The sequence below is a fragment of the Onychostoma macrolepis genome, chromosome 25, assembly GCF_012432095.1.
Source record: "Onychostoma macrolepis isolate SWU-2019 chromosome 25, ASM1243209v1, whole genome shotgun sequence".
NCBI lineage: Eukaryota > Metazoa > Chordata > Actinopteri > Cypriniformes > Cyprinidae > Onychostoma > Onychostoma macrolepis.
The window spans coordinates 20286215-20311287 of NC_081179.1; the positions used below are offsets into that span (position 1 = coordinate 20286215).

Below are 25073 nucleotides of genomic sequence, written 5' to 3' on the forward strand. Positions count from 1 at the left end.
TTAACGCCGTTAACGCAGGGGTGGGGCCTAGGGTTGGCCACCCCACTCACAACTGCTAATTCTGTCTCTTTTTTCTTGACAAGGAGTGCATTTATTCAGTCATAGAACGTCTTTACGAGCACATCAAACAGGAGACGTTTCAGACGAGCTCTCCAGATTCACTTCAGCGGCGCGCGCTGTAGCCTGTATCATTTAATATCAAATCGCGAAAGAAACTACGAGCATGCAACTTCGTGATCAGTCATGAAGTTACCAAAAAGGCGATTAAAGCTGCCATAAAACAGTGCATGCATGTAATATGTTATATATGAGTTACATAAAGAATACGTCTCTGAAATGGTTTTCAAAACTGTCCTGGAGCAGCCCAGCACTGTCTCCCTCATCTAACACACCCGATTCAACTCGTCAGCTCATTAGAAGAGACTGAAATGGGTCAGAAAAGGTGAAGAGAGTTGAGAGAAAATACAATGTGTATCAGATCCGCGTCATGTTCAGCAGCAACAGCTCTTAAAGAAATAACAGCCAAAATAACCTAATAACCAGCTGCTGTGATTCTGTTCATCAAGAACAAAATAAAAAAGAGGAAATCAATAACTTTTATGGTTTTAAGGATTCATCTGTATTTAGTTTAGAATTTAGTGTTTGATAACTTTATTCAATTTGTAGATATTTCTGCTGAGGGGCAGAGGTAGATAAATTTATTATAACAGGTTTATGTGAATATTGTTTTAAGTTCACTTAAATTAGAAGTTATTTTTAAAGTTTAATAAATGTTAAAATCGATAGCTCTTAATTATAATGTAAAGTTGAATGGCTAGTCAATGGTTAAATATTAGGGAGAAACATTTTTTATAGGGAAATCAGTATTAATTGGTATCAGTGATACTGGCCTTCAGTCATAAAAATAAACAAATATTAAAAATATACTGTCTTTATGTTGTTTGTACATTAATTTGAAGATTGAATGTGAAATTATCGCAATATAAAAGTATATTTAAAAACTGTAATGTTGTCAATTTTAAATGGTAATTTAGTGTTACTAATTATAAGGAAAAAATGCATACTCATGACCCCTGTTTTTTAGTATCAATTCAATATCAAATATTATAGTTTTTACTTATATTTTCTATTACAATTCTTATTAATTTTAGATGTTGTTTTTATTTGAATTTTATTTAAAGTTTTTGTCATTTTGTTCAGTGATTTTTTTTGTTTGTTTTGTTTTTCTTATTTTTAATATGTTTAGTTCATTTTAGTTTCCGTCATTTTATTATGCATCAAGGTAAACTACATGTAAGTGAGAAAAGTTGCCTGAAATAAAATAAAATAAAATAAAATAAAATAAGCTGAAATAAAATGCATTTTTCTTTATATAATTTTATTTTAGTTAATGTTTAATTTCTTTCAAGTAATGGATATTCAAAATCAATTTTAATTTTAATTGTATTTTTGAATTGCTATTAATTTAAAACATTATCTTTGTGCAGTTAACTATGAGTAAAAAAGTGATAAAAAATGTAAGATTCCCCCAGCCTGTGCAGTACATATATTCCATATAGTGCTGTCAAACTATTAATCACATCCAAAATAAAAGTGTTTGTTTGCATAATATATGTGTGTGTTCTGTGTATATTTATTATGTATATATAAATACACTAGGGGTGTCAACGTTAACGCGTTAACGTATGCGATTAATCAAAATATTTTAACGCGTTAATATTTTTTTAACGCAAATTAATCACTTGATAAGGTTTGACCCCAACTTCTTCCCGTCATCGCAGCACGGAAGGTTATCTATCATTGTGTGATGAGGGTACAGCGAACCAGTGTTGCCAGGACCGCGGCACAAGTGGGATATTTTGAAAATACAGTCACGGGAAAAATTACAGAGCCGTGGGTTGCGGTTTTTTGGGCTACTTTTATAATGTACCGCGACCGCCCAAAGTGTATATAGACAAATAAAAATGTAAAAGATCCTTTTACTAATGTGTATTATACTTGGAATGTATACCTGGCAACTTAAGAACGGAGAGGTGGTTGTAACATCACAAACAACGTGAGTTTCAGCAGAGCAGCAGAAATAAACATGACAACAGCCACTATAGATTATATAAGATAATAAACACACGATTACGATAGATATGGTCTGTATGTGACTTTCTGGAGTTGAATGTGTACATCTGAAATGCTAATTTGTGCAGCGATATAAAGGGCTATAAATAGCATATTTTAACAACAGTAAACGACCAAATTCCACATGTGATCGCAAAAGGAAGTTATTACAAACACTTGATGGTGGTTTGAAGCGAGTTCTGAGTAAAAGTGTACTATTAATCTCATAAACTGTCTTATGAAGCATGATGCTAATATTAGCTCTAATGCAGCTGCAGAACAGGTCCAATTCTTCTTCATAATGCATTTTGTCATAATACTTCACGTAAGGTTGCAAGAAATGTTTTGTTGTATTTATTTAGAAACACTTTTGATAATAGTTGGGTAAATGTATACTGGGATTGAAGCGATGTGGCTTGGTAAACGTTTTATTGCCAGTATAAAGGCTGATAATGGCTGAATAAAAACAAAAGAATAATGATAAAAGAATAATAAGGATTATGTCTCATACCTGGCAGAAGTGTGAAAGGTTCTGTTTCCTTAAACTAGTTTGTCATGCATTTCTTTATTTCAACACATTTACAGGTAAATCCTAGTATTTTAAATTTGCGATTAATCATGATTAATCACAGTCCATGACTGTGATTAACGCGATTAAATTTTTTAATCGATTGACAGCATTAAAATACACACACACACACATATACAGTATATATTTTGAAAATATTTACATGCATTTGCATATCTATATTTATATTCATATAATTTATATTATAAATAAATATTTAATATATAAAAATATATATTTTCTGAAATATATACATGCATGTGTTTATTTACAGTATATATAAATAATAAATATACAAAGTACACATACATATATTATTTATTTTGGATGCGATTAATCGCAATTAATTGTTTGACCACTAATTTCATAATAAGGAATATATTTTATCTCTTATTTTTTTGGTTTGTTTTTGTTTTTAATATGATCACATTATGACTGTCAATTTAAACATGAATTTAGTGTGATTTATGACTGGCTGGATCTGGAGTTAGTGAGTTTCACTAAATCAAATCTCTGAAAGACATTTACACAGCACATAAAAACAAAACACACAAGGTTGTTCGCTTTACACATCAGCCAGACAGTCTCTTCCTCTCTATCAGCTCTTGACTAAAATAAGTTGCAAAGAACAGCAGCCTTTAAAGACTTCCGTGCAGTAGTCCACTGTGAACTCTAGTGTTGTAGAGCCGCAGAAAGCAACCCTTGTGAAAAATGACAAATGGGACAGGCTACGGTCTCGTGACCTTCATGGAAACATGTAAGCGAAGGCCACGAGACCGCAAGTCCACATCCAGCACCCAAAGTCTGGCTCCAGAAGATGATTACCAGAGCGAGTCCAGCTGAGAGGTAATGGAGATGTTTCATCTGAGAGCAGATACATCAGTGTCTGATGACAAATGACCGGCTGTGTAAAGATGAGATCCAATTATTATTTGCATATCTGTGCTCGAAGGGGTCGTAACTGCTGTCTACTGTTTTCCTCAATCATCTGTTTCTATGATATGTATTTCACATATGCTAACGCCTCACAAACACATATGTTCGTTTGCATATGGCAAAACCCTCGAAATAAAGAAAAAAAAATCCAATCAACAGGTATAATTACCTAGGAAAATGAACAGATGCTATTTAAAAACTTTGATGGTTCACTCACAAAACACAAAGTAGTGTTTTTACACAAACAAATTTATTTTGTGAATATTTTGCTTTGAACTGAATGTTTTATATGTATAAATGGGTTTTTTGTTTGTTTGTTTGTTTTTTTTTGGGGGGGGGGGGGGTACCAATGATTTGCACCATGTTTTATGAATGAGGCCCAAAGTTCCAAAGGCACTAGATGTTTATTGACAAACTTTGGCCAGAGCAGTGTTTTTATTGGTAAATAAACCAGAAGTAATACTAAAACTTTTCAAAATTGTTTTCAGCTATTGAAATAAATATTGAAAAAAATTCCAGAATGCAAAAGATCCATAAAAATAAGTGATAAATTAAAAATATATGCTAATATATATATATACAGTGCCTTGCGAAAGTATTCATACCCCTTAATTTTTTTCACGTTTTATGTTGCTGCCTTATGTTAAACTGCTTTAAATTACTTTTTTCCCACATCAGTATACACTCCATACACCATGATTGTAAAGCAAAAAAAAAACAGGTTTTTAACATCTTGGCAAATTTATTAAAAATAAAAAAAAATAATTATTCCATTGCATAAGTATTCATACCCTTATCTGGGACAGTTGAAATTTAGCTCAGGAGCATTCATATTGCTTGTATATGTTACTACACTTCAAGTGAAGTTATCCTGTGGCAAATTCAATTGAATGGGTATGATTTGGAAAGCCACACACGTCTTAATAAAAGGTCTAACAGCTGATAATGCATATCAGAGCAAAAACCAAGCCCTGAAGTCCAAAGAACTGCCTGTAGAGCTCAGAAACAGTTTTGCGTCAAGCCACAGATCTGAGGAAAAGTTCAGAAAAGATTCTGCTTCATTGAAGTTTCACAGAAGCATGCAGTCTCTGTTACCCTTAATGGAAGAAGTATGAAACAACCAGGACTCTTCCTAGAGCGAAACTCTCCTGGCCAAACTGAGCAACTGATGGAGAAGGGCCTTGGTTAGTGTGGTGACCAAAAACCTGATGGTCACTCTAGTTGAGCTCCATGATCATATCTGTAGATAGGAGAAACCTACAGAAGGATAAACATCACCGCAACACTCTACCGATCTGGGCTTTATGGCGGTGTGGTCAAACTCAATCCTCTCTTCAGTTAAGACACATGAAAACACACTTGGAATTTACAAAAAAAGCAACTAAAGGACCCTCAGACTCTGAGAAACAAGATTCTCTGGTCTGATGAACCTTAATACCTAACATCATGTTTGAAGGAAACCAGCTCTGATCATCACCTGCAGAGTATCATCCCAAAAGTAAAGTGTGCCAGTATGCTGTGGGGTTGTTTTTCAGCGGCAGGGACTGAGGGACTCAGAAAGAAGAAAAGCTCAATGCACCAAAATATAGAGATTGGCTTAATGAAAACCCAGTCCAGAGCTGGGCAGAAGGTTCACCTTCCAACAGGACAATGACCCTAAACACACAGTAAGAGTGGCTTATAGACAACTCTGTGAATGTCCTTGAGCGGCTCGGTCACAGCCTGGGCTTGAACCCAATCAAATATTTCTGGAGAAACCTGAAAATGTGCGTCTGCCCCCATCCAACCTGATAAATGAGAGGTGAAGAGGCGATGAGAAGAATGGCAGATAATTGCCAAATTATGATGTGCAAAGCTTGTCGCATCAAACAAAAAAGACTTAGTAATACTAAAAAATATTTATTTCAGGGTATGAATACTTATGCAATGTACTTATTTCAGTTTTTTTTTTTTTAAACATTTACGAAGTTGTGACAATTCTGTTTTCACTTTGTCAGTATGGTGTATGGAGTAGATTGATGTGGGAAAAAAAGTAATTTAAGCAGTTTGACAAAAAAAAAATGAAGGGGCATGAATACTGTCGCAAGGCACACATCACATATTTATAACATACAATTTTTATCCACAATATAATGAGAATTAGATTTTTTACATATTTGCACAATTGACACCTAAATAAATAAATAAATGCTGTCTTGGCAACTAACTGAAATAAGTTGAAGTTGAAGCACTAAAATTACTAAAATTGAGGTTATTTACTAAATCCAATGCAAGTTGGACACCATTTTGTCATCATAAATCTTTAGAAAAATATGCAAAAGGAAAAAATAAATAAAAATGGACAGAAAACTAAATACCTTCATGCCAGAACTAGATTGGATATTTGATTTGGTTGATTTTAAAACTAAAAATAGTCCAGAACTGCATTCTGAATAAGAAATCAATAATATATTGGCTATTTATTAAGGGTCAGCAATAAGAAGGAAATAAATAAATAAAATATAGACAGATAGATAGATAGACAGATAGATAGATAGATAGATAGATAGATAGATAGATAGATAGATAGATAGATAGATAGATAGATATGTTTATTATGTATGTTTGTTTATTTATATATTTATTTAAGTTTATTATCTAAATAAGTTTATTTAAATTTAATGAAAAATATGAATAATTAAATATTAAGTCAAATATCCATTAAATATTAAGTATAAGTATCAGTTAATTAAATATTTCCAACCCAGAACTTATGCTTTAATAATATTCACAAATCATTCTCACAGTTTCCACAGAGTTAGTTTCAATATGCCACAGAAAACAAAACGGTTACTTTTTCAAAACATTAAAATGTGATCAACAAATGTAATATGTAGATGTACCTTATATTGTTGAGGCCTGTTTATGTTATTAGAGTTCATTACTAAAATCCATATTCAATCTGTTATTAATAATATCTTACCACAAAGTCCATTTCCAATATGCTATAAGAAACAGCTGTCTGGTATTTTCAGGAATGTCTGTTGTGAATTTTGCATTGAGAAAATGAATCATTGCGAAGCTGATTTTTTCAACGTCTTTCTTCACAATTCAGCCACTATCAAACTCCATCAGTGCTCTTAAAGACGTGTGTTTCCTGCAGGCTTGTCCTTCAAAGCCACTGTGACTCATTAAAATGCCACACTCGTAAAAGGTAACGAGAACAAGCTAACGAGACTTGGGACGTGATCATGAAACTTTGTTCTGCGAGATTACAGCGAGACGACTGTCATGCAGGAGATCTCAGCTCGGTTGCTTTTAACTAACAGCTTTTTCTCTGAATCTTTCTTCTGAAATAGCAAAAAAATGAGACTGAAATCTCTTGTGCAAAGTGTCCATTTGTAGTCTAGGGGGAAAAATGGAGATATTAATACAGAACTTTCATGTGGAGCCAGAGTTCCACTTCCTGTTTAAGTTGTTTCTCCATGGAAACGCGGTCTTGAGACAGTCTTCCTGCGGAGCGAGTGAATGTCTGCATAGAAGTGTGATGTAACCGCGACGGAGGAGCCTCACATGGAAAGAGAACAGATTTCATAAGAACAACAAAAGCTAACTCAGCTTCTCGAGGTTACTGTGACATTTCAGGAAAAAAATCAAAAGGAAAAATTGAATAAATATTGAATTATGCTCTTTCTAAAACCTTTTTGCTTTACACCATTAGTTTCATGACGATTAGACACATTTTCTGCCTAAAATTCCCTTAATGTGTCAAAACCTTTTTTTTTAAACTCATTAAAACTAAAACTAAATAAAGTAGATTAATTTAACATAAACTAAATATTGCATAAACTAAATTAATTAAATGCAAGACAAATACTAGCACCATATGTAATTACGTTACAAATTAATAACATACCGTAACATTTTTTATTCACATTCAAACGATGAAAATTGTAATTAAAAAATAAAATAAATAAAAATCCAATGTAAAAAATGTGATAAAAATAAAAATGCTATTTTATATAACTTTTTTTTTTTTACAAATTAATTACATATAATTCTTTTATTCAATTACAACACTGAGAATTAGATTTTTTAAACATTTCCAAAATGGAAAAGATCAATAAAAATGAGTGATAATAAATAAAAAAACATATGCTAATTTTTTACTTTTTTTAACGTTAGTGTGAATAATGTTGCTGTTTGAGCATAAACAATATCTGCAAAGTTACGACGCTGAAAGTTCAATGCATGTCTTTTAAAATTCTGGCAGTTTAATGGCTACAAAAACAGCTCGTAGAGACTACAACGAGTTACTTCCTGGGTTTGTGACGTCACAAACCCAGGAAGTAACTCGTTAGTCTCTGACTGTTTTGTGACGTCACAAACCCACATAAACCCGCCCACGGGAACATGCAAAAAAGGGGGCGGGGCCATGTTGTGCTGCTTTAGAGAAGAGGAAGAGTTGTTGGCATGCCGTCAAAACTAGGGGTGCATGAAAAAATCTATTCATATATGAATCGCGATTCTGTCTTCTAATGATTATTGTAAAATTAGATTTTTCACATATTTCCACAATCAACAAACAAACAAACAAATAAATAAATGGGTATGTATATATTGTTTTTAATAATTACTTTACAAATTAATAAAAATTTTTATTCACATCACAATAATTATATATAATTATAATTAATTAATTAATTTTATTTGAAATTTTTTTATCACATACAGTATATTTATTTATTTTGATTATGGGGTGAAAAATAAACCAGATGTTCCTTACAGGTTTCAAGAGATTCATCTAGCAAGACAGACAAACTGAGACCTGACCCTTGCACCAAGAAAAAGGCAAATCTGACCCTAGATTTGTTCCTGATTTGGATTCAACGGTGTTCTATAGTAATTCAGCAAATATTCTGTCCCCTGTCTCTCTGTCAAAACGTGAATCACAGCCTGACAAACTGACAGATATCAGCTCCAGAAGGACTCTGATTTCAGCATTTATTCAAGTCAAAAGCAGCTTTTTATTGTTTAGTATCTGCGTCCTCTGTGAGGAGAGAAAGGTCACAGTGATAGCAGATGTGTCTGGACACGCCGAGCTGATCTCCAAACACACAAACGCACTACCTTTGAACTGTCCGAGTAGCTTTACTATCTGCACATCAAACTTACATTTCAAACCCCTCTTTCTCTTTATCGCCGTGTCACAGTATCAAGATTCCCCACTGAATCCAAAACAAGAGAGCCAGAAAACCCCAGAGAAACACATTTTCAAAATAAAATCCTACCTTTCTCTGACTGCTAACTACTAACATCTTATTTAGCATCTCATCACATTAATCAAACATGAAAACATGTAGAAGACATCTGCAACCAAAGGAACAAGATCCACAGCATATTGTCCGACTTGTTATTGTCTAAAGCCCAAAATATACTTTGGTTTTTACGCGTAAGTGAGGGTCCATGTACTGGACACCGATTTTTGTAACCCACATACTTTGTACACGCAGGTCGCACATGTTTACTGAATTTGTTTTGCACTAATCAGTTGTTCCTCAAAGTGGCGACACTTTTTTGGTCAGTTGCAATACTTACTTTTACTGTTACAGTTGGTGATTACTTCGTTTACTAGGATTAAAGTGAAATTAAATCTAGCGTTTATATGTATAAAACTGATGTTATATAACTAACCCCCTGAAAATGTCTTACCGTTAACCGATTGCCGGCGTCGACCTCGATCATTCCTCGCAGAAGGTTCTGGCAGTCCGGTGGGATAAAATGGGGCATGTGAAAGACACCCAGCTTCACTTTTTCTAACAAGTTTCTTAAATTATCATCGTCAAACGGCAGAGCCCCCTAAAAGAAAAACACAGACAACAAAAAGAAAATGCATCAGTCTGAGGAGAAATTCTGAGTAAATGAGGATTTCTGGAGAAGAAGAACAAATTATAATAAAAGTGCTCAGAGGATTGACCCATAAATGCTAAATTTTCATGTAATAACTCTCGCTTCCCTACTTTTTCTTATGTAAGGGGTCTGTCGGTACTGCTGACATGCTACAAATGAGGTTGATGAGGTTTCATTTTCAATTCTGATGAAAAACAAAACAAAGGAATAACAAAAAATCAAAAGAGACAGGACGAGAGCATAAATGCACTCCAATCACTTTGGATCTGAGAGGATTTTGTGCATTCAGCATCGAGCCAGTCTGCCAAAGCACAGTCTGTCAGAAGTCAATTTTATTTTTGGTTTTGGTACTGTCTGCCTTTCCACAGCAGGTCAATATATATTTCATAAAGGGACGACCGAATGAACTTCAGCAGAAAAGAAAAGAAAAGAAAAGAAAAGAAAAGAAAAGAAAAGAAAAGAAAAGAAAAGAAAAGAAAAACAAACGCAAGACGAGACAAAAGACACAATGAGATATGAAGACACTGACAGATGAGACAAAAAGAAATGCAATGAGATGAGGCAAAATTAAAAAAGAGAAGAGACAAAATGAGATTAGATGAAACAAGACAAGTCAAAATAAATGCAATGAGCCAAAATAAGACACAAAATTGAGACGAGACAAGGAGAAACAAGACGAGACAAAATGAGATGAAATTAGATGAGAGAGGAAAATAGAAGAGATGAAACAATATGGAACAAGACCAAACAAAAGACAAAATGAGATGAGGCAAAATAAGAGACAACACTGAGACGAGTTAAGGTGACACGAGACGAGACAAAACGAGATGGAATGAGACACAATAGGCAAAATAAAAGTAGAGAATAGACAAAAATGAGACGAGGTGACATTATACAATAAATGAGACAAGATGAGACAAGACAAAAAGAGATGCATTATGATGAGACAAAACGAATGAAGAGAATAGACAAACCGAAAAAGGAGAGGTGACATGAGAGGAGACAAAAAATAAATGAGAGAGGAAAACAGGAAACAAAACAATATGACACAAGACTAAACAAAAGAAGACTAAATGAAAAAAAGAGACAAAAATGAGACAGGATGAAACAAGGTGACAAGAGTTGAGATAAAATAAAATGCAGATGAGATGAGATGAGAAAGAAAATGGAAAAATAAAAGAAAAAACTACTTGAAATGAGAAAAAAAGATGAAAAAAGAGACAAGACAAAATAAGACAAGATGAGGTGAAATAAGGAAAGACAGAAAGAGACGCAACAAGTTGAGTCAAAATCAAAGAAGAGAATAGAGAAAAATGAGACAAGGTGACATGAGATGAGACAAAATTAGATCAGATGAGAGAGGAAAACGGAAGAAAAGAGACAAAACAACATGGGACAAGATCAACATGAAATGGAATAAGACAAGACAAAATGAAAGAAGTCAATAGACAGTGCAAGCTCACATGTGATGATATGAGATGAAAGAGGAAAACAGAAGAGACAAAACAACATGAGACGAGACCAAACAAAACGAGGCAATAAGATGTGAAAAAAAGCACAAAATGAGACGAGACGAGGTGACATGAGACGGAAAATGAGACTCAATGAGATGAGAAAAGAAAACAGACAAAGAGATAAAACGAACAAGACCAAACAAAACAAGACAAACTAAGATGCAACAAGATGAGACAAAATAAGAGGCAACAATGAGACGAGATAAGGAGACATGAGATGAGAGAAAATGAGATGAAAGACACAATAGGCAAAATAAAAGTAGAGAAAAGTAGAAGACACGTGAGAACATAAGAGACAAAACCATATGGCAAGACCAAGAATAAGAGCAGACAAAAAGACAAAAGAGGAGATAAGAGAAGAGATAAGATGAGGTGACGCAAGAAAAGAAAAGAAAAGAAAAGAAAAAGCAAAGAAAAGCAAAGAAATGTTGAGCTGAAGTTCCTGAGTGGTTGTTTGAATGTAAAAGTCTGTTCTGAAGTCACTGAATGATCTCTGAAGAAAGGACTCAGTCATCATCATTTCTAGAACGTCAAAAACAAACCAGCTCGGCTTTAAAATGCAGGCCAGCGGCTCTGTGTGGAGAGATAAACCTCTCAGACTCAAGGGTCTCAATTTTACTCTCAAAATTGAACAAGAGCATTTCAAATGAGCTGGAACTCTCGGGGATATTGCTGCGGTTCAGAAGCGCAGGTAAAACATTTTGAATAAAATCGGCTAATAATGCAGTGCAGAGGTGCGTCCCATACTTGCTCCAAATTTTATTGTCTTTGGGACTGAGAAACATCAATTCCCAGCCTTCATTCAAATATGCCTGTTCATTTCCACAAAATACCATTTCTGATGAAAAAGGATCGCTGATGACATTCTGAAAGCGCGAGTTTTAACTTTAATATCCGTCACACTGTCAAAACAAGCAACATAATACAATGTGCTTGAATGATCTTTGTGTCTTTCTACACAATTTAAGCGAACTGAAGATATTTGCCATAATCAAGATATAGTTCATGCAAAAATGAAAATTCTGCCAAACCTCTATGACTTTCTTTCCTTTACCAAAAGGAGATATTTAGTTGTCATGTTGATGCTGCTCTTTTCCATACACTAAAATTTTATTTTTAAATATTTAATGTTTATCAGAATAAATGTAGTCATATGAGTTTAGAACAACAAGAAGGTGAGTAATTGTTGACAGAAATGTTATATTTGGGTGAACTATTCCTGTAAGGTAAAGTCTGGAGTGACTCACCACCAACAGAGCAAACAGAATGACCCCACAGCTCCAAACGTCTGCTTTCCTTCCGTCATACTTCTCTCCCTAACAGAGACAAGACAAAGTCAAAATGCAATCCTTCTGATTCCAGACCAGGTCACACATTCAGAGTTCTCATGTTTACTTCCACAAACAGAAAGTCTGACAGTCAGGCAACACTCACCCGGATGACTTCAGGACACGCGTAATGAGGAGATCTGTGAAGAGACAACGTCAGCTTGAGTTACCCACAATAATCACTGCTATTCATCTCTCAATATGTTTGTCTTATTTTAATTATTTTATATTTGTAATCGCCCCCCCTCCCCTGTTTTTATCCTTCATTAAACAGCCTTTGCTGCCAAGTACATTGAAATGTTTAAAGCAAGACATTATACAGTAAAAATGCAATTTTACAATAAAAATAAAATATTGTAATTGTTTTCCATACAAAATGTCTCAGTATATAGTTTTAATGTATTAACTAACATGAACAAACAATGAACAATGCATTTATTACACTATTTATTAATCTTTGTTCATGTTAGTTAATGAAAATACAGTTGTTCATTGTTTATTCATGTTAGTTCACAGTGCATTAACTAATGTTAACAAACACAAATTGTGATTTTAATAATGCATTAGTAAATGTTGAAATTAACATTATCTACTATTAAGAAATGCTGTAGAAGTAATGTTCATTCTTAGTTCATGTTTACTAATGTTGTTAACTAATGATAACTAATGAACCTTATTGTAAAGTGTTACCAGTTTTTTTATTATAAATAAATTATATAAAATAAAATTTTATAAAACATTTACATTTAATTACATGTAATCAATATTTAGCGTGAGAATTTTATTTTTTATTTTTTGCAGCACTGTAACAACACACCATATAATTTTAATTAAATATTTTTAAAAAGCCTCTCGGGGACTCATATTTTGAACTGATTCACTGAAACAAACAATTTAAAAGTACTGATTCGCAGTACAAAAATGGGGTACTGTGTATAAAAATGGTTGTAATTCCTAAGCATTTTATCTTATATTTTTGTTCAACCCCTTGAATTAAAGCTTAAAAAACTGCACTTCAATTTCATCTTGTTTGTTACAGAGCCACCAGAATGTATGAAAATTGTGTCAAGTGTCCAAATATATATGGACTTAACTGTAGATAGATAGATAGATAGATAGATAGATAGATAGATAGATAGATAGATAGACAGACAGACAGACAGACAGACAGGTAGTTAGACATTTCTGTAATTTCTACAGTTATTTACTGTATATCACCCAGTATAATACTGTAATTTCCCTTTACAGTAAATAACTGTAACGTCGACGTCAAACCCCCACATACAGAGATACTACTGTCTTTGGTGCCATTCTATTGAGGTTGTTTTATTTTCCTAATTTTTTACATTTGGATTGGCACGATTTGTCTTACACCGTGTCTACAATGCCGCAACAGCTTGTGTCCGAGGAAGACACGGAAGCAGCTCGGGAGCGCGCCACGGGTTTTTCCCGGGGACGAACCCGCGAGAGTGGAAGAGTTCCCGGAGAACATCTGCGCTGTGTGTCAATGCACCTTACGAGAGAATAAGACCAGCAAGCAAGGTAAAAATATGTGTACGTTTGTCTGTGTGTTTATGTCAGATTTTTGCACACCAGTTTAACCCATAGTAACATTTACTTGTCAACATGGCGGTACAAACTTTACCATGGTAAACTGCGCTGTCGTTTCAAACGACTTTTGTCAGATTATTGAATTACCGAATTAAAATTATTTTTAACAAGCAAAGCTTATCTTATATTAACATTAGGTTAACTAATGTGAAACTTTGTTCAGGTTAGTTAGTAGTTAATGTTGGCCAATAGCCTATTGAGAAAATAAAATCGTATGTTAGATAAAGTTAGGTTAAACAAGTTTGCTAGCTGCCTTTCTAATTTTAGAATCAGTTTGTTTTAATTTTTTTAATGGAATTTAAGATTTACTGCATTTTTTTTGTATTTGTGTTTTAAAGGCAACTGCAATGAAGCATTGAGAAAGACATGAGCAGGCCAGCCACCCTGAGACTGATAATTCATGGTAAGAGAACAACTATGGTTTTGAGAGATTTGTATATTCTATATGCCTTTTAAAAGTGTGCTATTTCTACTTCTTGTTTTTCAGGGAACACATTTATGTCACTAACAAAGTGGAGGGTGAGCAAAGAGGCAAAGGCCATGTTTTGGAGCAGCACCTGGGTTTTGCAGATAGCTATGTATTCTTTGGCTGCTTGTCTTTTTTCCCCCCATTATGTTTCTGTTGCCTGAAGATTCTTTGTGAGGATAAGTCCAAAGGACACAACATAATGCACTGCAAAACGTCCTAAGACAGGAGAAATGGTGAAGATGCACTGTTCCAGCATTGGAAGTCTGTATTCTTAAGTGTTATACATGCAATGTTTTAAATAAAGAATTTGATATTTTGTAATTATTGTGTCTGTTTTAACTGAATGCCAGTAGTACCTATGTAGGCTAAAAATAAAATTAATTTCATATAAAAATTATTAAATCTAATGAAATCTATATTAAAATGAATGAATTACAGTAGTATACTGATGAATTTTTTTTTACAGTAATTTACTGTAAAACCGTACAGTTTGCAACTGTAAATCCTAGTTGCCAGTAAGTTACTGTAAAAACCTTTTGAAATGTCTAACAGTGTAGATAGATACAGACAGACAGTCAGACACATACACACAATTATTTAAAAAATTATATACACAATATATTTCAACAATTTTTAAAACAATATCATAAAAAAAAAGAATTTTAAAAATTGTTGAAACAATGTACTATATATGAAATCAAATTGAAAATTACATTAAAACATCACAGCTGTGGTGCTCAATGAGATGACAGTAGTTCGAGTCTGACCTGCAACATCTCCTAAACTCTTTTCAATCATTTTAATCACTATACTATTTCTGTCAAATAAACATAAAACCACAGAAGACAAGCTGTAATTCCCCGAAGCAAAATCGCTCTGAATTTCAGCAGACGTTTCCCATCTACACTGATCCGTGACGTGCGATACTGTTTGCTCAGAATGATTAATATCAAGATCTGGTTGGAGGGACAAAGATACACTAAAGAAGACGATAACATTTTCCCAGAGTAATTAGGGTCACAAAATGTTGACGGTACTTCCTGTTTCACCAGCTGACATCCTGTCTCCATTAATCTTTCTTGACAAATCCTCTTCTACAACAGTGTTGTGCATCTGCGCATAACGCTCTTCCCATCGACGCAAGTGTGAACGTGTTTTTGCAGAGATAAATAGGCACGTTCAGAGTTAATCATATTATTTGGAGAGTTTCTCAGTGAGCTGTCAGCATCTCCCATGATCCCTCGAATACCTTCACAAGCGTGTGCCTATGCAAATATGAATATCCTGTTAGTGAGAGCTTTGGCTTATCATCTAATGTATTCAACTTGAAGAACTCCACTGCATACAGAAACACTAGAAACGTCAAGAGAAAAGCTCGAGAGATGATGTGGAGACGTAGGAGGAAGACCTTCATGTAAGGAAGCTTGTTTCTGCCATATAATAAAATATAAGTATACAAGTATAAAAATAAATAAATAAATAAAACAGTTAATTGCGAGTTTATATCTCACAATTACAAATTATAAACTTGTACTTGTAAGTTTACATCTTATAATCCTGATTTTTTTTCTCTCTAAATTCTGAGTTTACAGTACTTTTCATCATTCTGTTATTTTGTTTGCACCACAGAACAAAAACAAAAAAAGGTAATTGCATCTGACAATTCTGACTTTTTTCTCTTGATTACGAGCTTATATTTTACATTTTGTAATTCTTGAAATTGTGAGTTTATCGCTCACAATTTCAATTTTTTATGAACTCAGAAATTGCTACTTTCAATTTTGAGAAGAAAAGTGTGAATTGTGAAATATAAAGATGCAATCATGAGGAGAAAAGTCAGAATTATAAAACTGCATTCAAATTTTAACAAAACAATAGAATTGAGGGATGCAATCTCAGAATTCAGAGAAAAAAAGTCCAAATCGGAAGTTAATGTTTACATTTTGAAAATTTGAGAAAAATTTGAGAATTCTGATTAATTGATAATTGTGAGATAAAATATTACAATTACTTTATTTTATTTTTTATCCCATGGCAGAAATAAGCTTTTATATTCATGGACAACTCCGAGAGAAAGAGTAGAATGGCGTAATAATTCTGACTTTATCTCAGATAAGAGTTAAAAAGCACATGGTATCTTCCAGACTGCTCTACAAATAAGCATCACAAAAAAAGTGTTTTTCATAATTCATAAGTCAGTTCTCGGACTGGTGAATTTATTGATTCTAACATGCAGCTGCCATTATGTGTTTTATAAAAAAACATTGCTGAATCTGTTCAGTAAACATCAAACTTCTGAACTCAAAAATCACTGTCCTCAACACATTAGCCTCGAGGGACTTTTACTTATGTAGATTCTGAAGGCGTAACGATCGCAGCATTTCAGTGTTTCCCTCGGTAGCAGGTGCGTTAAGTCGCAGGGATCAAAACGAATCAGATGTTTTAAGGCCGTAAAATATTTTCATTGTTTATGTTGATGAGGAAGGCAAATTAGAGATAAAAATACAGCCATTAAGGGATCAGTTTATGGAGGACCCCTGCAGTGCGTGGTGCCAGATCATTTATCTACTCCAAGCTGTTTGCTAAAGCTCATTTCCTCGCTCATTTCTGCAAAACACGTCAACCATTGACAGGCAGATATGAGATGCCTCATAACTGATGTGGGTGGGCGAACCGTCAGACTTATGGGTTCAAATGTCTCTTTTTGGTACGATGTACAATGATCATTAAGCCAAAATAGTGCGTGGTAATAGGGATATGACAATAAACACCATAAACTCCAGCGGAAGGCATCCATGAAGCTCTGAATCAATAAAGCATGTATTATTTCGAGAGTGTAGGTCAGATACTAAGCCAAAGTGGGGCTGTTTCAGGTTACACAGTCACTATCTGTCATGTATCTACATAACAATTTGGATAAAAAGGTGCTTATTAATGTGAGCTAAATCACATTACACGAATAAGGAATCATCTGGCGTGTGTGTGTTAATAATTGTATATATAATTTACATATAAATGAATATATAAATGAATGAATTAACATGTTTTTTTAAAAGAATCAGTGATTAAATAAATATCAAATCATAAATATCAAATATTTTTGAATGAATGAAAGAATGAATGAATAAACTTTCCAAATTAATTAATTAACAAATAAAATGAATGACCTTTTTAAAAATGAATGAATGAATGAATGAATGAATGAACAAAACATTTTGAAATGAATGAAGGGACAAATGAATGAATACATAAATGAATAAAAAAATATTTAAGAATTTTTAATTGCATGAATGAATGAATGGACTTTTTAAACAAACTAATGAATTAATAAACAAATAAAATGAATGATGAGTTTTTAAATGTATGAATGAATGAACAAACTAATGAATTAATAAATGAATAAAAATAGAAATGAACAAATATTTTTAATGAATTCTGAAAAAATAAATAAAAAGTTTTAAATAAATAAAATGAATGATTAAATTAACAAACAAACAAAATGAACAAATGTTTACAAATAATGAATGAATTAATGAATGAATGATTGAATTAATTAATTAATTAATTAAAAATAATGAATGAATGCACAATTTTAATAATGAATAAATTAATGAATAAATAAAACAAGCAAATAAAACAAAAATTATAAGAGTGACGGATTGAATAAATAGATGATTTTTAATGAATGAATAAAATAAAAATAAATATATAAAATTAATGAATAAATGTTTTTAAATGAACAAATAAATAAAACTAACATTACACATAAATCACCGAACAATATAATAAAAACAAATAAAAGTTTTTTAAAAGAATGAATGTTTGAATAAACAATTATTTTAAATGAGCAAATAAAAATAAACAAACAAACAAACAAACAAACAAACAAACAAACAACCAAACATCGGCCTCTCCCTAAAGGTGCTCTCCGTTTGCATAAAAGTGAACACGTGTATGTATTTATTTATTAAGCATCTGTGTAAGTATTAAGAAATCTGTGTGATGTACAGACATAAGAAACTGAATGTACAGTCAGCCAGACACTGTCACAAAATAAACCCTTTCATGAGTTGTGGGGTCACTGTAAAACATCAAGGACACTGGGTTCAGAATCAGCCCAGATCTGCTTCGGAGCTGATGGGAGATTCACAGATTCATCCCGATAGATGTTGAGTCACGCCGCTGCGAGGAGACTGTCCTGTAGCTCCTGACCCACGGTAAGCGGAGCGCTCATTATATAACGTGAGGTGACTCTGTACGGAAACTGCCCGCTGATTTCCCTGGATTCAGCTTTAATCTATGGCCACGGCTGGCTGTAATCCTAAAGGTCGGGCGAACATGGCAAAATTCATCTACTGACGAAAGACAAGAGGCTTTGTGGCATATGTGGGGGGCCAAGTCAGTTATTGAAAGGAGAAATAATGATATTAAAAAAGAAATGAAGGGCAATAAATGAGTCATGCTCGTATCTCTCCAGCCCAGGCCTCGATGAAACGAGAAGAAAAGAGAGCGCTGATGATGTCAGAGGGGGCGGGTCATACAATTCAGCTCAAAGTTCATTGGTTGCTTCCACATGATTGACTTCCCAAGTGCACATTTTTTAAACTCAACTGGACATTTATGAATAAAAGCAACGCAAAGAATTAAAAAACTTAAACTACGTACATGTTTTTTTTTTTTGGTAAGTGGTTGAAAAACAATTTATTTTAGCTACATTAAAAAAAAATAATAATAAAGTTAGTCAACTAAATGTTCTTATTTAAATGTAGCTAAATACATTGATTGCATCCACTTACCTTACATTTTTTTTAGTAAATTCAATGAATCATTTTTTTTCAGTGTATTTTGAAATACTTCTAAATGACACCACTCTTTTTCTTTTTTTCCAAGAAATTTATACTTTTATTCGAAAAAAGCATACATTATATAGATTAAAAGTGAAATTAAAGACTTTTACAGTATTACAAAAGATTTCTTTTTCAAATAAATTATGTTCTTTTGGACTTTCTACCAGTTTTATTTAGTATGATTAGTATGAAGATATAGAGATTTTACTATCATTTTTATTAATATTTTGAAATAGTTTTTATTTACACATTTTCCACTTTAATTCTAGTTAAATTTACTAATTTAGTTGTGTGTTTTTGACATTTTTATTATTATTATTATTACATTTTCTATACATTTTAATTAATTTTCTATTCAGTATATATATATATATATATATATAAAACTATTAAATATATATATATATATATATACACATACATACATATACACACACACACACACACACACACACACACACACACGCACAGATAGATGAAAAATCTTACTGACCACAAACTTTGGAATGGCAGTGTATGTTTTTGAGAAGTAAGTTTTCATTTATTTAAATTTTGAATGAATAAGTGATTAATGTTTGAAGCTGTACATCTAGTCCTCCATCATTTACCGATGAGATAAAGCCAGTGACTGCTGAGAATGAGCAGTGTAATGTGCTGCTGTGATAAATCATACTTTGCATAAAGAAAACATAGTCTACATAGAACCAGTAGTTTTATGTATTTTCACAAATTATGCAAAAAATGAGAACATTGAAAAAAAAAAATATATATATTACTGGTCCTAAAATAAGCTGCTTTTTCACTACACAAGATTTATTAGGTTGATTTTGTGATGAAATATGTAGCAGACATTTCTGGAAAGTTTTCATGAGATCTGCCTAATTAGTAACTACTTCTGACAGTTCACAATTTAGATGAAATAAAATAAGCAGCTGATATGTGATGCAGACTGTGACAGTTTCATGAGTTAAAGATGTACATTTATAATGATGAAAAACAGGATATGTTTTGCTCGTTTGAATCAAAAATACTGAATATTCACTCTTCAAGACAAAGCTCCTTGCTAGTCTGTCCCAACAGTTTGCAGAGATGCTGTTACTCATTTCACATAAAAAAAAATAAAAAATCATAACAGACCAATCATAAAAAAGCCAATCATAAGAGACACAATTCATATATTGAAGTCTTAAAGGTACAGTAGCAAAAACCTGTTTAATGTGGGTCAGAGAGAGGATGGAAAATGCTTATGAAGAACTGAATTACAACCAAGAAAGCTTAATTAGCAATATAACTGGAGTTCAGGAGAACAAAATAAAATACAAACATCTAGAAAGACCCTAATAAGTGTAATCACAATATATAATATAATTTGACACAAATACAAATGCGTTTGTGACTCTGCCGTGATGTGCTTTCATTTCCTACATTCATTCATGGCTACAGGCAACTCTGGAGTACATTGAAAATAGATATTTTGGCCCGAAAGAGTGAAATATTTAGGCTTAAATTTAAGATTTATGTATTTGAATTGCACTTTTTTTTTTCATTTGAATTACAGAGTTTTAACATAAAGAAACTAACAAAATGCGATGCAGCAAATTAAATTAGTTACAGAATAAAACAAAATCATGGTTACAGAAATATTTCCCATTGCATTCATATGATTTTATTTCAATTATCATATATAAAATCCATACAAATTGCTTAGAATCAGCAAACTTTCTCTTAATGAATTTGCTGCCCTATTTTTCGCTGTGTGAGTATTACAGTTAACTGTTTATTTTATTTTAAATTTTTTAAATTGATTTATATTTATAATTTTTTTAAACATCCTTGACAGCTGGCAGGCTACTCCCAGGTTAAGGAACCAGTCCTCTGTAAAATGCGCTGCTCACACTCTAATATTTGGGTTGAACTGTTCTGGAACAGTGTTGTAAATACAACTTAACCACTGATTTCTAGTTGTGTCCTCTTTTGGAAGCCCAAACGAAGTAGTTTCGCTTTCACAACGAAGCACAGCGTCTCCACGACATGGCGCCGGCGGCAGCAACCATCCTACAGCGAGAATAAAAGTCCCGCCCCCTCTCTTTGCGTATACGTTTGGGCAAATTTTACGTTTTGCAAATCTTCCCACACAGTGATGTAGACATGTGGAGGCGTGTTTAAATGAGCCGTTTTAGGAGGGCGTGGTCGAGTCTTAACTTTTATAAGAATATCTCTTTGGTTTTGAGATTTTAGTCTTTGAAACTTCAGGGATCTTATCTATGCACAAACAGCTTGTAACACTCAAAAGAAAAAGGAAAACTTGAAATCGCATCATATGACCCCTTTAAACTGTAATCCAATTGGACAGACATTTTTTATATGCAACTTATTTACATCAATCTTAAATTTAGACCTAAAGATTTTCAGTCTGAGCTGAAGGCATTGACTGTCCTGATCATTAGTGATATAATGACACTCGGTTTCACTCACCCACAGCTGGTTTCCAGCAGACTGTCTCCCACCTGCAGGGATGCCATGCCGAAATCTGCTATCCTGATGTTATTCTTCTCATCCAGCAACAGGTTCTCCGGCTTCAGGTCCCTGTGACTGTACAAGAGCAAATGAAGGAGAAGAAAAACGAGATGTGAAAACTGCAGCTTGAGTTCTCACAGTAACACTGCATATTACAGTATATTTGGCCTTGTATCAGCTAGACTAGTTGCGTCCCTGAACTTGTAATGAGATGCTTTTCAATTATCTCTGTTTCTTCTGTTTCTCTCTTTCAGCACCACTAGTCTACAAGAGCCTGTGGGAGCCTGTCGTGACAGATGTGTCAGCGTGTGATGTTAAGTGCTCAGCTGACCACAGGCGGACATGAATTAGCAGCTTCCAACCATAGAAATTAAATTCAAAACTTTCTCTCAATTAATTTGCTGCCCCACTTTTCACTGTGTGAAGCAAGATGACATTTTTAAAGACTTTTTGTAAAAAAAAGAAACAAGTGTTGTGAAAAAAATTTAAACAAAACAAAAAAATAAAGGAAAAACAAAACAAAAAATCAAAGCAAGACAAAACAAAGCAAAAAAACTAAAAACCAAAAAAAAAAAAAAAGTAAAAACACAAACAAACAACAAAACAAAAAACAAAGTAAGGCAAAACAGTAAAAATCAACAACAAAACAAAACAAAGCAAAATAACAAAAAGAAAAACAAATATAAAACCAAAAAGCAGAGGAAAGCAAATAAAAGCAAAAACAAACAAAAAACGAAGCAAAACAACACAAGCAAACAACAAAAAGCAAGGGAAAACAATGCAAAAAAAAAGAAAAAAAAAAGCAAGGCAAAAACACAAAACAAAGTAAAACAACAACAAAAAAACAAAGCAAGGCAAAACAGTGCAAAACAAAATAAAAATAAATATAAAAACAAAAAGCAAAGCAAAGAAAAAACTAAACAAGCAAAAAACAAACAAAAAATGAAGCAACACAACACAAACAACAAAACAAAGTAAGGCAAAACAATGCAAAACAAAAACACAAAAAGCAAAACAAAACAACGTAAAACAAAACAAAAAATAAAGCAAAAAGCAAGGCAGAACAACAACAACAAAACGCAAATCAATTAAATCAAATCAATTAAAAAAAAATAGCAAGGCAAAATAACACAAAACAAAAGCAAAACAACAAACACAGAGCAAAGCAAAATGACAAAAAAAAAGACAAAATGCAAAACAAAGCATGTTTTGAATGTTTAAATGTAACAAAATAAATACATAAATTGTGAAAAACATGGCTAAAAAATAACATCTCAGATTAACACATATTTAGAAGAAAAAAATTTTGAAAAAAACAAACAAATCTAGTCTACACAATTTCAGGTAAATTAGCCTAACAAAGTTGTCTGAACAAACTTAGATTTTAGAATGTGAATAATTTATGCGATTACTGATGCAAGATTTTTGGTTTTGCTGTGTGCTGATTCATTGTTAGCTGTTTGTAGAGTTGTGTGGTATTTTTAATTGATCCTCATTGATTCTCAATATCATTGATATTTAATTGATAATTGTTAATGTGTGTCTATATTAATGTATTTTCTTTACTTTGCAAGATGTTCACTTCATCACATAAAAGATTATAGAGTTGTCTACTACAGAAATGTAACTTTTAGTCTAAAAAAATTTAGAGTGACCGTGTCACTCCAAATGGACATAAAATGAACACACAAACACATTTATGAACCCGAATCTCACATGGGCTAATAAAAGTATGAAGAGATTTACGCCTCAATGACGTTCATGGGACAAATTGCAGAGGTAGGGTTTATTAGCTGTCACACCGGCAACATCCATAACGGCTCTTTAAAGTCACTTGCTGACATCTTAATGTCGTAATCTCTCCTGAACAGAAACTGTTTGTTGATATGATCAGCGGCTGACCGTATATTTTCCTAATCGAAGAGCGGTGAGGTTAATTTCAATGCCTCTGGTCTGCAGGTTAATGGAGAAACGGGGCAAATCGAGCTGTTAGTTTGGCTTTTGATAGTATCAGGTTTGTATTTGCCGCTGAAGCACCAAATGTTTCCCTCAGTCCGCCATGAGTTCTTAAATTGCATATTTATTGGCCCAGTGATAGTTTAAAATTGTAACGCACATGTTGTTTGCTGATAGAGATCTGCATTTAAATAATGCTTAATATATTTTTTATGGTTACAATCAAAACCACAGTTCTGGCTGAAGTGTTTCTTCCTATAAAAACCTAATAAAGAGTATCTGTTTAGCATCTGCACGTCGAAGGATTGCTGTATTTATTATTATAAATACAAACATGGTGGGAAACGTGGCCTGCTGGGTCATGCCAGTTGATGTGTTGTGTTTTGGTGCTTATCTGCAGACGACAGAAGTTTAAACTCAACTTCATTTCTGAAACCAAGCCATCCTTCACATCTTCTCTAGGCTGTCATATTTAATAAAACAGCTCATTAGAATGAATGAAAGAATGAATGAATGTCTGGAATGGATGAATGACTAAATTAGTAAATAAAACGAATGGGCAAATATTTTAAATGAACTAAAAAAAATAAAGAAAATGAAAAAATGATTAAAAATGAATGAATGAATAAATGAATAAATAAACAAACAGTACATTTCAATGAATAAATGATTAAATCAAATAAATGTTTTGAATGAATGGAAATGAATGAACAAATATTCTTGAATGAATGAATAAATCAAATAAATAAATAAAATCAAATAAACGAGCAATGGATTACTGAATAAATAAAACGAATCAACATTGAGAGTGAATGATCACTGAAATAAAATTTTTAAAAGAATGAACAAAATATTTTTAAATGAATAAAATAAATTAACAAATATTTTTAAACAATAAATGAATTAATGAATGAATACAATGAATGAACAGTAGTTTTAAAACAATTAATTATTAAATATATTTTAAGTGAATGAACGAATGACTGAAATAAAAAAATACGAATGAACAAATATTATTAATATTATTATTCATATTATTATTAATTATTAGAATTAACAACTAAAATTAATGAGAAAATATTTTTTAACTAATGATTAAATAAACTGATTGTTTTGAATGAATGAATACAATAAAAGAATACATTTTTAAATGAGTGAAGTGAATGAACATAATTATAAAGAAATAAATTGGCCCAATTAGCACTCAAACAAGCTTTACATTATTGTAATGTAAAGAGCAGCAGGTGGCACATGCAGTAGTACATTAGCTATCTTAATCGCATGCTGTTCACAGCGGTCTACTTATGAGAGAGTTTAATTACAGAA

General features: G+C 32.7%; 1 protein-coding gene across 1 annotated transcript in view; it reads right to left on the reverse strand.

Annotated features, from left to right (window-relative positions):
* brsk2a (BR serine/threonine kinase 2a) overlaps positions 1-25073 on the reverse strand; it is a 223527-nt gene that overhangs the window by 42925 nt on the left and 155529 nt on the right. Inside the window, 4 exon segments of the mRNA XM_058766524.1 lie at positions 9308-9454; positions 12267-12335; positions 12454-12487; positions 21750-21866. Of these exon segments, the coding sequence (XP_058622507.1) occupies positions 9308-9454; positions 12267-12335; positions 12454-12487; positions 21750-21866 (367 nt within the window).